At 34.7% G+C, this 17,405-nt stretch overlaps 1 protein-coding gene across 1 annotated transcript; it reads right to left on the minus strand.

The window, feature by feature from the left end:
- Positions 1-359: 359 nt before the first annotated feature.
- Positions 360-14,559, minus strand: LOC120344906 (dynein axonemal intermediate chain 3-like). Its single transcript, XM_039414238.2, has 19 exons — positions 14,423-14,559; positions 13,816-13,866; positions 12,860-13,044; positions 11,853-11,979; positions 10,751-10,893; positions 9,697-9,917; positions 9,147-9,263; positions 8,611-8,722; positions 7,719-7,922; positions 7,006-7,185; positions 6,433-6,555; positions 5,863-5,997; positions 4,941-5,106; positions 3,277-3,459; positions 2,548-2,678; positions 2,005-2,178; positions 1,630-1,752; positions 1,337-1,450; positions 360-654 (listed from the first exon to the last, which is right to left on the minus strand). Exons 1-19 carry the CDS (start codon positions 14,481-14,483, stop codon positions 517-519), a joined length of 2,688 nt encoding a protein of 895 aa, XP_039270172.2. The 5' UTR covers positions 14,484-14,559; the 3' UTR covers positions 360-516.
- Between the last annotated feature and the right edge of the window lie 2,846 nt (positions 14,560-17,405).

Below are 17,405 nucleotides of genomic sequence, written 5' to 3' on the forward strand. Positions count from 1 at the left end.
AATATTAATCTATTTAAACGAGAAGAAGTCCATTGTGGCGTCACAAGTTCCGCCTACGGCGCTCTGTTTCCAGCGAATTCCTTAGGCTGTTTTCCTGCTCAGACGCACACCATCCCAAGCTGTGGTATTCAATCAAACACTGCTTTCCAAATAGAACAATTTTGTTGAAGGGCAATTCAAGATTTTTAGGCCTACTCCATGGAATTTTAAAGTAGAACTCTTGGCCACATTCTACTAATTTTTAAATGATCTTTTGAAATGCGACAACCAGGAAATATAAAAATGAAAACCATCTGCTTAAACATAGCCTTGTTCTGTCTGAGAAAACTTTACTATCCTTGGTGGAGCAATTAATTCAATTTTTTTTGTATCAAAATATTTAATTATATACTCTTGGAAGAAAATATAAAATACCAATTTCAAAGTTACAGTATGTACAATTGAAGTGAAAATTGTAACATGGAAGGAGCATGCTTCAAAAACTTATACTTGATCAAGCAAGATCTGGTAAAAAATTTACATCTCTGGTTCATCTTCTTCTACCGCAATTCCAAGTTCTTTCAATAGTTTTTTCTCAAGTTCAAGATATTGTTGATATTGTTTTTCGTATTCTTGTAGAAGTTGTTCTTCTGATTTATCTTCCGCAGGTTTGTCCTATTTATTTATTGAAGAGATCGAATATTAATAAAGTTTAAACCAGTATGGCAGATCACAGCTCAATTGGGGTCTCGGTAAAATTTTTTTTTCTCATGTTATAATGAAATATCGATCAATTTTGGAACCAGTACGGAGACCCACCATCACCGAAATAGAGCCAAAATTTGATCTCTTGTGCAAAAAGACAAAAGCATTGTCTGGGAGACTAACACTCTTGCTACGACAAGTTCATAGTCAAACCATGAATCCTTTTTCCCGGAAAGATGCCCCAAAAGGTCTTGTGATAAGATCAAAAAATCCCAATATAAATTTTTGCACATCAATTTAACATCAGTAGGTGAGTATGAGTGGTACTAAAGTACACCTGCACCTCTGAATGAATATAGTTACTTTCAGCTTAATCTGATCAAACTTGATCGGTAAGTATGTTGAGGTATTTGTATGTATGTCTGTGTGTTAGATGCACGCGATATCTCACGAAAGCGAGGTTCAATCTGCTCCAAATTTTGCATGTGCATTCATCTTAGCTCGGATCAGCAGCCTATTGATTTTGGATGGATTATGTCGTATAATTAGCGAGTTCCATAAATCCATAAATTAAATTTAGGGCTACTTCACTGTTGCAAACTGGAACCAATAATAAAAAGTAAAAATGGCAATGAAAAATCATTCTGCTTACGTCTTTCTTCTTTTTGCCAGCTTGATTCTTCTCTGCTTCTCTAATAACTGCCTTGTCGGAGAAATATTCAATTCTTTTTGTTTCACGATCAAAGTAATTCTGAACGCTGTGAACCTATTAAAATTGTGAAAAAACTTTTAAAACGGCATTAATTGGCTTGATTTCCCTCTTTTTACACCCTATTACTCTATTCTGACTACTATAGAAGTCATATGCCTTCTCAGCTTTGTCCTGAGGATACTAGGGTAACCATTTGACCATACAAGACTCACATTTGTAAAGTAGAAAATTACCTCATTTGCAGCAGCATGTCTCAAGTTCCAAGGTATTTCTAAAATGTGAAGTGTTCCGATATTATCTGATACGGCAATCAGATGTTGCTTCTTTGAAACGACCCAGGGGATGATAGTGGTAATCTGTTTGAATAGGAAATTTAATAGGAATCAGATATATGAACATGATATTTTTCTATGATAAAAACATAGATGGTGACAACTTACATTTGTTAACATACGACGAATCTCTAGATTTGATGACTTCGGCTGGATTTTTTATATAGCATACATTTATATGTCCTTTGCTCTAAACAAGGCTCTCCTAAAAATCGGAACCTGGTACACATACTACGGGAGTACCAAATTTAAGTATATCCCAGTGTGCCATCTTACCTGAGCTGCTGTAACATTTTGAACTAAAGATGGTTCATGAGTCCGATCTAGCAAATCCCAAACTTCCACATTCCCATCCTTTGTTCCCAGAAAAAACACAGCAGGTCGTGTTGTGCTCCAGTGACCAGCGGTATATAGTTTTGTAGCACATGCAGACTGTAGTATCGCATCATTCTAAAACATGTATAATTTTGTCAAGACAACCAAAATGAGAGTAATATCATGATTTATAAACTTGTTCGATTTGTGTAGCTATTCGCGATTCAGCCATCTTTCTATACCTACTATGGGATATATAAGATAGGATAGAACATTTTTATTCAGAGGAGAGGAAATCCGACACGACATCTTAATCATATGGTGTCCAGTTACCAGTCCATGTCTGGTATGGTTGGTAAGTTATTTGTTTCAGATTCATGCACTCGATAGTAGAGGAAGTCGTTACCAACCAGCAGTTCCGTAAATCGCCCTACGATGGCACATAATTATCTCCCACAGAACCAGCGCAGGGTAATCAGAGGTGTCTCATTAAATAATACATACTGTGACACCCTCTTTCCACAAAGCAAATGTCCATCCACCAACGCTCAACAAAATATCACTAAAGAATGGAGACCTTTGCAATGTATGTACTGGTCCATCATGAGGAGATACTGCCCAGGTGGGCCTGGGAACTGTGAAAAATATAACATTTTTAATGTTTTTTTTTAATAAATATATTTTATGGTTTAAAATTCACAAGCTAAACTTGTAAGAACTCTATGGGACTCTTTAATTAACAGTTTTATTTTCTGAGTGTGAATTATCTGATATACTATTACAATGTCGCAATATAAATCAACGGCATAGTTAAGTTCAACGCTCCAACCCTGACATGGGCAAACAACGGCATATCCTGCTGGATAATTCAATCTGGCCCACCTGATGCTGCCACAACTGAACTAGAACCCAATTTTCATGTTTTAGCTAAAAAAATAGCTCGCCCCACAAAGGGGGCGTAGACAATTTTTTGAGGGCCGTGAATCTAATTGAAAATAAAAGTATTTGATTCTTGCCCGCTTTATTTGGGATATTTATATTTCTTTATTTTGGATATTTACAAGTATTCAACAAGTGTTTTGAATAAAACATACTTAAAGCATCTGTTATTTGTATCGTATTGTTAGCTAGTTATTTGGATGTGGGGCACATGACGAATTCTGAAAATGGAGTGCGGCTCAAAAGTTTGAGAACCACTGATCAGGACATCTAATGCTTTTATTATGAATTTACCATTAGATTTTCCAGTTTCTGAATCTTTCTCCATTTTAAATGTTGCATAAACTACTTCACCATCCTCAGTTGCGATAAAATATTTCGTTGATACACCATCCAGTGGTTTTTGATTTTTTGCTGAATTTCCTCGGCCCATGCCAACAAGACTTTCTCTTCGGGTAGATAAATCAGGAGCAGGGACTAGAAAAGTGATAAGAAAAAAACAGAAATACATGAAAGTACGATAAAATAATCACCTCAAAAAACAAAAATGAAATTGCACATATCTTCGAAAATCAATGCATGATTGGTAATGCTCCCTTGCTTGAAACATTGAGAATAAATATCCCAGTATGCGATTAATTACTATCAAATTCAATCTTTCCCTATGTTGTTGCGCTAATGGCCTCGTTAGTATAATGCAAGGATGCTGCTGTAGCAGGAATAAAGATGACTATACTGGGTCTCGGCCAGTTGAAATGTTACAGAAATACATTTCTGTTCGGGTGCAGTAAGACTCTCAAATCACATAGTGCAATAAATTATATTGTAAATATATTTTACAATATATACAACATATTCACAAGGTAACAGGTTATCATAATATTATATTTGTAATCGAATGCATTGTTATATTCTGTCCCTCACGCTTCTTTATCTACATTGTGAAGGGGAAACATTTGGGTTTTCAAACAAACAAATAACTGTTAGTGCTTTGCTGGTCAAAGCAGCTTAGATAGAATGGGACACTCATATTTATTGTAGGAAATAAATGAGATCAGGTATTTTGATTATATGATGAATTAAAGCATTTTGTCTAGCCCATTCATTCATTGCATATTGGGGCCATTCCAAGCAAAAGTTGAATTCCATCAATTTTTTAAAAAGTGTAGTGGAAGTAAATTTTTTTATTTTTGATATCAAAAGACATTGGAATTTTATTGGACTGCACTCATTTCATCGAACAATTTAAAATTTCACCCAGGTTTATGAAAAATGGCCTGAAGTGTAGAAATTTTGGTATAATTGACATATTTTGTGAGGATTCCTGACACAAAGTGTTTGATAGTGTGGTACAGTTATTTTATATGGAATTGACGCACTGGATTTGAGTTAATAAAGTTTAAATGTTTGCAGTGCTGTAGGACATCTCTTTATTACCAGAATTTTAAGAGATGATACAGGCCGCTATTCCGAAGTGGAAAAATGTCCTGTAGTGGTACGTCCTGTAGTGTCACATACAATATGCACATTATTGGCATGGATTCACAGTGTTACATTAAGTAACTTGAGCAACACATAGAGGGGTAGTTCAGTTACTGCACCAGAAAATATTATGGGCTCCTACTGTACCATCGCAATAATTTACAGTACAACACAACGTACTGTTAGTGCATGGTGGATTTGCCGTCCTGTAGTGTCACGCTATATTTTACTATATTTTTTTATGTACTAAGTAAGTCTTGGGTGTAACTTTTGTGCAATTTTTTACATATTCAATAAAGCAACTGATTGGACGATGAAACAAAACATGTAGCTGAAAATGTGAAAATATATTGCATCCAACAACATGCAAAATTTCTGGAATTGTCCTGTAGTGTCACTTGGAATAGCCCATTGATGGAAAATGAATATAATTTATTTCAAATTACAGAAAATTCTCAATATACATTTCTCCTTACCATGATCTCTGACTCCCTGTCTTTCCTTGAGACTAAAAACCAATGGACTGTATTCTCCACTGCCATCAATTTTTTGAAAAACCATTTTCAGCAAAGGTTTCCAAGTCAAATCCAAATGCTTGAATGTTTGTGGACCTGTCTCTGATATTTTTTTATCAATAGCTTGCTATAAAACAAAGATTAATAGAACTTTATGTGTGTGGGTGAATTATGCACCACTCACTAAATTTCAGTATACATAAAATAGGGGTTTCATATGCTGCTAAACTAAATATGATAGGATATAATTTACATATTTACCCCAGGGGACAGGAAAGACGATAGGCTTAATTATATGGCGGTTACCAGTTCAAGTCGGGTATGGGATTAGTTTGACAGTTATTTGTTTTCGGAAGGATAGGATTTACATATTTATCTCGGGGGAGAAGAAAGCCGATAAGACGGCTTAATCATATGGCGAACCATGGCCTCTCGTCCGGTTACCAGTCCAGGTCGCGTATGAGATTAGTTAGCCAGTTATTTGTTTTCGGAAGCATGGACTTGAAAAAGGGCTTGAGCTCATTGACTTTACCAGATATTTGTTAAATATGTGTGAATATAGATAGAGCTTGAAAATGTTTAGGCAATACCGGTAGTTACAAATTTTATTGGCCACCAAGTATTTTCTATATTTCTCTTAATGAAATACACTGTTTTTTTCTGAAAGCGATACCTGAAGCATTGATGAAGCCACTAAAATTTTATATAATTTCATTATCGTTTGACATTCCTGTGGACACTCGTAACTTTCCTCAAAGTATGTGCTACCATACTTTGAGAAAATTTTATTAAAACGCTTGAATTAGTAATGACTTTTGGTTAATAATGTTAGAACATATTTCTATCTTTAATCATAAAGAATTATATTGAAAAATAGAGTGACCTGTTCTCTAGTAGGACCTGTTGTTGTTTTCGGAGGTCTTGTATCCCACACCAATATACTTTCATCAGGACTACATGTCATTATTTGAATGCATTCTGAAGTTTTGTTTTCAACCGGAATTCCATATCTGTTGAGCTGAAAGTAGATAAATTAGATTCTATGAAATTTTATTCAACTTTTGGGCACTATACAGTGACACGGAAATAGGGACTGTCATATTAGCTGTTATCAGAGTGAGAGATTGATATTTTCAAACGTCATATAGAGAAAAGTCGCAATTTTACTTTATCAACTATCAGACTTTCTGAAGTCGATCTGATAATGATGATAATAGACGAAAAGAGGACCAATAAGGCTTTAGCACTGCTACACAGCTCTTTCTATGATGTCGTTCAGAATTACTGACATAACTTTGCATTGGGCATAGTTTTATTTATTGAGCAAATTTTATTTCCTAAGGTATATTTTTATGTAATTTTCACTCCTTCATTCCAAATAAGACCGTGCATACATATTTCTAAATTACAAATGAAATTAAATGATATGTTATATCAAAAAAATTACTATTACCTCAAAATGATCTGGAATCCATTCCAATGATGTAATAACATTTTTATGGCTGTTTTCAATAGCAGAAACAGCACAATATCTGATGGTAGGTGTCTCTGGCCCAACTTCTTCACCAAATAAGGGCTGGAAATGTTGAAAATTTAATTAGTCAAATAAAAATCTCAATTATCACCTATAACAAAAACATTGCCTGTTGAAAAACAATCAACTATTTACATTTGCAATCATAATTCCTAACCTATGATAACCGAGTCGTATTTTGAATCGAAATTTTGAATTCCTTGTAGTCAAGATTCAGAATTGGTGAACAGCGGTGAACAAATTAAAAATTTCATTCAAAAACTAAAAAAGCACTGCATCAACTAAGCTGAAACAAAAAATTATAGGGAAGGTGTGAATTGAAAATTTTTTTTTTGTAAAAATTTTGTTCTCTCGGTTGGGTTAAAAGTTACTTCAAAATGGAGTTAGGCGCCATATTTTTATGATTTATTTTCAAATGGAATTGTAAATTTTTCTCCACTCTATAGTCCTAGTTAAATCGAAAGTCATTACTATACTAAATAACATACATACCTGTTGCTTTTTGTCAATTTTAGTATTTCCTCCCCCAGTTCTACTGCTTTGTAGTCTGTCTGCATGTTCTGAGATATCCCACAAGACTAGCTGTCCATTAATACAACCACCGGCCACAATATTTGGATCAGAAGGACAAAATTTAAAGCAAAATATGTCATCTGGAGCTTCGAGAAGTATCTAAAATTATAATAGATGTGATAAATCTAAGGAAATTTAGTCCATCTGAAACCAACTAAATCACAAATACTGCATCAAGTCGTGAATCAATGCAAAATTTAAAATCATATTTAAAATTCTGCTAAAAAAATATTTATATGGGACATAAAAATAGACTCATCTGACAAAAAGTTGACACTAAAGACCAACGAGTCCAAAACCAATCAAAATACTTTATCCTCTGACAGTTGGATAAAGAAGCAAAACATTCAGTTTTTAGAATGGTCATAACAAGTCATATTTCAGAAAAAAATTTTAGGGCTTTAACCCAGAAGTAAAAGTTGAAAAAGCTGTTTTTAAAAAATGAGGAGAATATATATTTTTGATTGACTTTGGTAAATATTGCTTCAAACTAAGATTAGATGCCAGCTTAAAAAGAGCCAGTTTCTTTGCAATATTCTTAAAAAAACATTTTTTTTTCAAAAATTCAACATTTTCTCTTTTATCTTGAAACCCTCGTTGTAAAAACTTCCACAAAATTATCATTTAGCTACCTGAGGATGAATCGGATCAGAAAAACTCCAGATGAGAATGAGTGAGGGAGTCATAAGTAGTTGAGTAGCTTGATCTACTCTCTCCTGGAAACTGAGGCGTTCTGCACAAGATACTGCCATAACTCCTTTAATAGTTGGATGCCAATCAATGCATGTTATTGTCCTATCCTTACTGTATTGTAGATCAGTGAAAGACTGGTATTCCTGTAAAAGATAGATACTCGTATTTACAACCTAATATTTTGATAACTTAATGCACAATAATATGCTCAATATATGCCGAACCACGGCCTCTCGTCCAGTTACCAGTCCTTTCGAGTATGGTCGGAAGCCAGTTATTTGTTTTGGGAAGCATAGACTTGATGATGGAGGAAGCCACAACTGACCAGCGGTTACATGAACCACCCAACAGTGACGAAGGAATGCACCTGAAGGGTAATCAGAGATGCCGTGACAAGCGTGTTACTGACGGTTAGCACGATGCGCCACGCTGCCCAGCCTTCAGGAGCTCTTAGCATTTTTGTAGCCGCCAGTAAATTTGATTAGAGATCAGTCTGCATGGGTGTATGAGACCCACGCAGAAGTCAATAACATCACAACATTTTTTACCACTAAAAATCATTTTCTGACTGATGGCGCGATGGCCAAGAAGTTTAAGACTTAACTGTATTGGCATAGCAGATTACACATCTCGAGTTCAAATCCGGCGTGAAAATGCATGAAAATATAAAAAAAAAAATTTTGCTCAACTTCCATTCTATAAAAATAGTTTCTTCTTGAATATCAATCGCTGCTTCTACAGTGCATCGCTAAAGTGAGTGTTGAAAAAGTTAAGGTGTGAACATACTTCATACAAAAATATAACTACAGCCAGGTAAAAATATAATTTTACTTTCAGATGGTTGTCTGATTTGCTTCCAAAATTAGTATCTTCATCTCCAAGCACTGACCAATCATCAAAAAATACATCCATTATGTCATTTTGTTGTAACGCGAGTTCAAATCTGCGTAAAGTAGCAAGAATGTAATTATCCTAGCTACACATAATAAATAAACTTCAGACAAAAACTGTTAGATATTAACAATTTCATATTATGTCTGTTGTATATACTGAATACCAACTGGCCAGATAATATCTGATATAATATGAAAATGAAATACAAATTGTTTAAAATTTTCTCTCGAAACAAGGTTCAGCGCAAGCGGCCAATGGCAAATAGGAAATTACTAACATTAGAATGAATGGAATCTCTTTGGCGCAGCATAGTCCAATTTTTTCAACCATGAATAGGGTATGAACCATGAATATTGTGATTACAGGACTAACCAACATTTAATATCTAGGATCTGACACGCCATAATATAAATATGAAAAAAGGGATAAATTCAATAAATACAATAAAAGTAGAATATAAATTGATTACAAACCTTGGAACAGTACTTTCAATAAAAGTTTGGTATTCTTCTGAGTTTTCTATTGTTGTACATTCTTCTTTTGATAAGGATCTTGGTTCGTATTGTACTGCGGCAGTGCATGGATGCTTCCTGATGCATTACAGTCAAAAAATTAAACAAATTACAGTCAATTTCCATTATGTTAACATACCACAGTTATTGCGAATGGTACCTAGTGAAGGCCCTTGTTTGTGGCCCCCAACGATTTGTTCCATAGCCCACTTAGGGAATAGGGCCCAGTTTCAGAAACCATGCAATATGCCACCAGGCTTTAATTGGTACTCCCGTAGTGTGTGTACCAGGTTAGGGTTAGGTCATAATTTATTACGATTTTCCTTATTTTAGTTCTATTACGAGTTCGGGGACAGTTTATGTTAGCCAAGTGAATATACCCCTTGCCCATAGGCTTCAGTCCCTTTACACAACTTGATGTAAAGAAGGCGAACATAATTAGTTACCTCCATATTGGTACACACACTCCTGGAGTGCCCTTTCACTTACACTAAAAGCTGAGCAAACATACCAGACTGTTTGTGATGATCCCTCCACACGTTCAGGCACAGCTTGCACAGATGAATCTTGCTCAAGTCTTTTTGATGAAAAATTTTTGTCTTCATAAGATGCTATTCCCATGTATGATGCTGAAAGACCTTGTTCTAATGCTGTCGCAGGATCAACATCACGATCTTGAAATTCACAGAAAGCACCAAACTCTCTTCTTACTCTTGATGCAATGAATTTCAACTGGAATTCAAGAAAGCAAATGTGGAAAATCATATGGGTTATAGTATAAAGTGAGGTATGCCACCATATCTCACCAACATGCAGTGGTTTTCGACAGCGGGCAAGGAATAGTCGCAAAAATAGTGTTTGCAGTGGGTTTGACCCTGCATCAGCTTCTTTTTTTTAGCGTGAGGTTTACCAATGATCAAATTATAATAACGCCACCTCATGTATCTCTATAGGAAGTTGCATTCAATCGAGCATGCGTTTGCCGTCAACCCTATTTATCACATAAAAAATGTCTATTCCGAGATGAGAGAGACTAAAAAAATAGGATAAAATTTGATAATTAACCACCAAAAAAGGGAGTGAATGGCCAAGCTATATAACCTTCCGTGTAGTAGTCAGGCTATAGCGGGCATGAGAATATTCCCCAGTTCAAGGGGCATTATGGGGTATGATTATGGCTCATGAAAGAAGCCATAGCCAACCAACAGTTATATAAACCAATCTGGAATAGTGAAGGTCCAGTTATCTTCTCCCACATACTTGACTAACAAGATAAAAAAATGTAAACACTTTCGCACATTATAAGCCTTTTAATAGAGTGACAGGCTACAAATGAAACAAGAATTCATCTGCCAAGATGATTTATGAGTAGGGTAAAAATGAGTGACAAATTTAATTGGAAATGATAATTTAAAAATCAAAAGCTACATGATTAATTGCACAATGACCAAATTCAAACAGGATGCTAGTAGGAATTCATCCATAGATATTAAACTTTCGTCCCACATTCATGAAATTAATACCAATCCTTGTGGATAGCAACTGGCAAATACCAGGATATTCACCTTAGGTCGAGTATCTTGTACAATTTCACATTCAACTTCAACCTGACTTCCAAGTGAAATCCATTCCTTAGCTTCAGGCGGTTTGTAAGTATAAACGATTTCTTCTTCTTCCTCTGGTTCTGCTTCTTCACCAGCTACACCAACTGGAAATGAAATAAAAATTTATTTTTAATAAAATGTAAACATTAAATTATTTTCATTAAGAATCAATGAAAGAACAGACCATATGACAAATGATCATTATTGACAAATCAAAATTTTGATTGGTTAATACATTTTTGTTTGACATTCTATCAAATTTATCTGTTACCTACACCGGTATATTATATAAAAGAATGTGTAAAAGGTTCTGTTGTTCAAATTCATAATGGAATCATTTTCACAAAAAAGCTGTATGTACCTGTAAATCCTGATGAAATTGTAATTTAGTCATAAGTTTCTTAAGGAATTTGGAATAACGTAACATTTTGGGTTATACTGAATTTGGAAATAGATAGTTTTAGAGGTATGTGTCCAAATTGATGAAATCATAAAAGTGCAAAATCAGAGTACATAATTTTTTTTCTGTATATTTTTACACAACTTACAACTTTTACAAAAAATAAAAAATTTTGTGGTAGCTTAAATCTGATACTTTTGACAACCGTAAATCTTTATACAAGTTTTAAATAAAAAAAGGCTCCAACTCTCAGCTTAAAGCATAAATGTCACAATCAGGAGGGCTGTTGAGTTGGTGTCTGGAGTTGAAATTTGAAGCTTCTAATTGTCATACAACTCATCACTGAAGTTAAAATTCTCAACAAAAACTCAGGAAGCATTAATTTAATTAAGCATTCTCAGCAGAGAATTTAGTTTGCTCAGGGTGGAGACATGTGAATTTTGCCAATTGGGAGTTGGGAGTCAAGAAAAAGTTTTTGAATAGCTCGGAAATTAGAGCCCAAGTCAGATGCAAATTTTCTGGCCCCCACAATCCTAGTTACAAGTAACAATATGTAACAATTGCTTAATCCAAATTTAACCTTGCGACAAAGAATTCTTTTCAATTTAAATTCTTTTAACATTCCCCTCTGATATTAGAACTATGCTAGAAAAAGGTCTGTACCTGGTCCTTTCCCCGACGCAGGTCTTAACAGCTTATTTTTTGCATCCTCTGTAGTACACAGATAAAAGTTTTGTCCATATTGGAAATCAGGATCATAAACAACCAACAATTCTTCTCCAGGATAATCCTAAGAAAGATGAGAATTTACTCGGTACAAGGTCATGCAAGGTCACTGAGAGGTAAAGAGCCAAGTCAAAGACGACCTTGAAAGATTTATACTTGTGTTGATTTCACAAAGCTACAGTGAAAAACAAAAAAATTAAGAACAAAACACAGACGAGCAATAGCAGTGTAGCAGGCTTGGCAATGTGGCGCATCGCCATCGAACCTCTAATTGCTATGTGTGGGTTTCCAGGTTCGAATCCTGGAGGGGGTAATTATGTGCAAGAGAATCGCTGGACTCCCTGTAACTGTAGGGTGGTCCACGTAACCGCTGGTCAGTTACGCCTTCCTCCATCATCAAGTCCATGCATCCGAAAACGAACAACAGATTACCTACCTAATCACATACCCGACATGGACTGATAACCGGACAAAGGCCGTGGTTCGCCATATGATTAAGCCATATAATCAGATTTCCTCTCCTCCGGATAAATATGTAAATCCTATCCAGTGTGTCACACAGAACGGCTCAAAAAAAATTCTGATCTAAAGGTAATCTATGAAACTACGGTATACAATTGAAACCTTCTTGAGTCCTATTAGACGAACAATGGAACTAATGCAATAAAACAGATTCCTCGCTTTCAATATAGTCCTTGAAGGGTACTCCCGCAGTGTTTGTACCAGGTTAGGCCATAATTTTATTCCAATTTCCCTTATTCCAGTACTATTACGAGTTCGGGGACTGTCTGTGTTAGCCAAGTAAATATACCCCCTGCCCATAGGCTGCAGTTAAAAAATTAGTTACCTCCATATTGGCACACACGCTTATGGAGCGCCCATTGAAGTATGTTTAAAACAGTGAAGTAATGATAAAAGTTAGTCATTGTAATACTATTTCATACCAAGACAATTTGTTTAGCAGGATGGAAATCAGATATAGCTGCTCTCATTTTCATATCTTCAATTATGTCTTCTTTCTTGATCAATTTATAGGGATTATCATCAGTAACATGTTCATCACATATGCATGAGAAAATTTGTTGAGATTTTGTTGCAAGAAACAGTGGCATGACACCTTCTGGTGGACCTTGGTTATAAAAAGAAAAAAGAAAACAATATTATCTTTATGTCCATTGCTTTTTTCTGTATTTTTGACTCTAGGTGTCGCAGACTCATGATGACCAGTTCTGGTCCTTTGTGACTTCCTGTAAATTGCAATGAAATCCGGTTTTCGGATGTATAATAATTGTGTTTGAATTATTTATGATTTTTTGCATGACGAAATGAAGATATTTTCAATAGTGATTATTACAAAATTTTTCAGATATTTCACAAGTTTGTGTGATAAAAAGGTTATTTAATTAGAAAATATTAAAATGGGTAGGAGTTCAAAAATCCTTGCAAACATTTCTCTCCAAACAGCATCCAAATCTGTGAATCTGCGCATGGTAATAGGATGTGCGATGGCATGCATGTTATGAATGTTCAAATTATGCACCAATGATTGAGCCATATATTCATGATGCTTTAATGATAAATGGTCGGAAATTTCTATGTTGGCATTGTCGATTAAGATTTCGGTTTCAACCTCCATGTCATAACCTAATCTTAGGATGTAATAAATTGGGTACACATCAACTGGAAAGTTTCTAGTCATTCCAAAAATAGTAGCCATTTCGGGTGACTACTGGTCTTAAGCTCAGATCATAGTAAGGCCAAGAGATCATTCGAGTTCACTTTTTCCAACATGAGTACAAATTACGAGAAAATGATAATTTACACAGTTTTACTGGGGAAGGGAAGTATCGAAGAACCAAAGCTGGTTGTCGAGCCCCTGATGTCCTAGACATGAACCTACCGGACTCCTTTGGAGGAGGTGAAACCACTTCTTCTTTAGGTTTCTTTGCATCTAAGAAACAAATTAACACATTCAATTACATTATATAATATTGTAAAGAAGTATGATTAAAATGAATTTAGAAAAGTCAAATAAAATCGGACCTCTTGAAGTATGCGTACCAATATGGCGCACAACCTGAAATCAGGTTGTGTACCAGGTAACGGTTCAGGTTATGCGACATTTTGATGCGCATACTTCAGGAGTACCATAAAACCAATCTGGAGCATTGAAGGAAATACTTTTGAAATACTTAGTGAGTGTGAGTATTCATATATGAGTGGGGGGGCTAACTGGAAAAGGTTCGAATATCTATAGGTTTATAATAATAATAGAAGCAAATGAGTTTTGATGGCTATTCAAAATAACATTTCTTGTTACATCTTCGTAGATTTTTTATCTAGAAACATACTTGTTATTTCAAATGTATTGCCTGATTGTGCTATTACTGTTTTACTACAACTACAAAACCAGGCTGCTATTATGGTTGAGAGAAGTACATAACATGTAGCACAACTGTGTCTTAGGCAAACAAGATCAGTATGACATCAGTATACAGGTTACTAACCCTTTTTTGCTCCTTTTGCACTTCCCTTCTTTGCTCCCGATGGAACTGGTGAATCACTCATGTTGATGATCGTTTAATTTTATCTGTATTTATTCAAATTCCAGTATATTCCATGTTTTTATAAATTGCTATAATATCTAAATAAAATTCATATTTTTAATTTCAGTTTTGTGCAACATCAGCCATTTTACAGTTTTACAATGATTTAATAAACACATAAATCTGGTAATTATGTCTTTAGGTGTAAACATTCTGATTTCCCATCGCTGGTGATAAACAGAAGACAATAGGAGTAATTCAGCCATCCAGGTTGCTGGTTCAAAATTTCTGGCTTTCCAGATACATTCCATGCCCAAGGTTTTCTGGTTTTGTTAATCTATTCAACTTGATGCATCTGAAACAAATAACTGGCTAACTAATTCCACAATCGACATGAACTAGTAAGCGGACGAGAAGCTATATGATTAATCCATTAAGCGTGGTATTATTAAGCCATTTTATCATCTTATCTCTCGCCCGGGATAAATAAGTAAATGCTATTCTAATAAGTATAGGTTTATTCCCATAATCAGCATAACAGGCAGTAAAATGAATGAAAAACTGTTTACAATATCAGGAGAGCAAACAAAACCTTGAATAAGGTTTAAAATGCAGAAACGTACAGAATATAAGATGGAAGGTTTTGCCAAGAAGAAGTGGTAAAATTATTAAATTAATTCACATGTATACACTCACATGCACCCACACACGACCACAGAGAAATTATTGTAAGTACTGAAATAGGAAAAACGACATAAACTTGAGATAAATTACATAGTAAACAAAAATAATAAATAAACAAATAAAAATTACTTGCCACACCATATTAATAATTTCATAATGATTGCCACTGCCAAATCGATAGATTTTAAGTATAAGTATAAGTATAAGTTTATTTCGACTCCATAATCAGCATAACAATACATTTGACAGATAAAAACAAATAAATAAAATCTGATTATGAAATCAGGGGAGCAAACAAAACCTTAGATAAGGTTTATAACGTACAAAATATAAGATGAAAGGTTTTGCCAAGAGGAAGTGGTACGTGTTTACTCACCTAAAATTATCAAGTTATTTCACACACGCTCACATGCACCCACCAGCCACACACACACACAACCACTGAGAAGTTATTTAAGTAAGAATGAAACGCGATAAATTTAGGGTATACTATACAGTAAACAAAAAAATAAATAAATAAATACTAGAAAAGAAAATTATCTGCCACACCATATTGATATTTTTGTAATGGTTGCCATTGCCAAATTGATCGATCTTCTAATCGTTAATTAGGTATATAAAAGGAAGATTCTATTGAAAACATATTGCCAAGCTGATTATAGTTGGAGTCAAATGCCAAGTTGCCCAACCAAAGTTGCCAGAATTGGGTGCATGAAGAGGTGGGCGAGACCATTTCATTCCCCAAATCAGAGCCTATTATTGCCAAATTATAGTCCAGATTGTAATAAGTAATTAAGTTACCGGTAACAGTAAAATTACTATAATTAAGTAAAGTAGGATGTGGAAATAAATTGGTTACAAAGGGTCTAAGTGAGGTTTTTCATTCTTGGGTATTGATTTCAGACAAGGATATGGGAATGAGGTTGTTATTTCACAGGATATCGGGAGTCTTTTTTTGTTTTTTTCCGTATGTGTTTTACTTCATTTAATCACTTTGAAGTAACCTGAAAAACAAAAAATAAAACTGCGAGTAGATGTTTCAATGATTGGGTGAAGGGGAACGCTCTGAACTATTTATTACAGGCAAAAAATAATTGTTTAATTAAATGGGATGTATTGTCATTATATAGCGATGGATAGATGATCTATGATGACATTCTGCTTGGGACAGAGAAAAATTTATCACACCATGCAAAAACACACAAAATTTTACTATCTATACCTTGGCCAACAAGTCAACTCAAACACCATGCCTTAACATAAAACGCATGCATACATAAATGATATAAAAACCACATCCAATTACAATGACCCACAGCAAATTAAAATCTTAAGGGGAGAATCCAACATAGCTCTACTGCTCGCCTAGTTGCAATAATTAGTAACCTTGCAGGAACAATATTGTACTATCTACAACCCTTATACCACCACTCAAACATAAGACCAAGCGTGTATGATAGGGACATCACAGCTAGAAAAAGATAAAAACACGAGCGTGAAGTGATAGAATGTGTGCAGTTATTTAAAGAAAATATCATCCGAGTACGTTAGCTACCTATATATTTAAAAAAATATATATATACTCATGCATGTCACAATACCATTTCTTTAGTGCTGGACTAGTTCTGGCCAAGTCGTGGCAAGATATTATTATAGTCGTGGCACAATATTATTATAGCTGTTCAACATTTTCATTAAAACAATAATGTGCAAGTGTGGAGTGTCCCAAGTTTTTGTCATCGAATACCACCAGTAGTAATTTTTAATATTTGGAAACTAAATGAGACTTGACTTGTTTTTGAAAAGATTTTTTGGACTTTAACGTCTTCAAATTTAAGGGAAGAGAATTCCAAAGTTTGGGTCCAGTAAAAGACAAGGAATGCTGACTCACGGATTTACTCATGAAAGGTACGAATAAATCAGAACTACTTCTTCGGTTGGAGGTATTTTTGACAAGTATGTCATTAAAGCAATTGGGCAGCGCATTATTATGGAAGTCGTGAGCTAGAGATAGTATTTCAAATTTCATCATATCTTCAACCTTAAGTATATTTAGTGATTTGAAGTAAGAGTCTACACTTTCACGTTTTCTTTTACCAAAAACTATTCTTAAAAAATTATTACAAATACTCTGCAGTTTTGAGACAAGTGTTTTATTACCATGAAGCCAGACTGAACAACAATATCGAATATGGCTAAGTAGTAATGATTGAAACATTGCTAGTAGAGCTGATTGATCAACACACTGGGATACTTTGGC

This window comes from Styela clava, chromosome 1 (genome assembly GCF_964204865.1).
Source record: "Styela clava chromosome 1, kaStyClav1.hap1.2, whole genome shotgun sequence".
NCBI lineage: Eukaryota > Metazoa > Chordata > Ascidiacea > Stolidobranchia > Styelidae > Styela > Styela clava.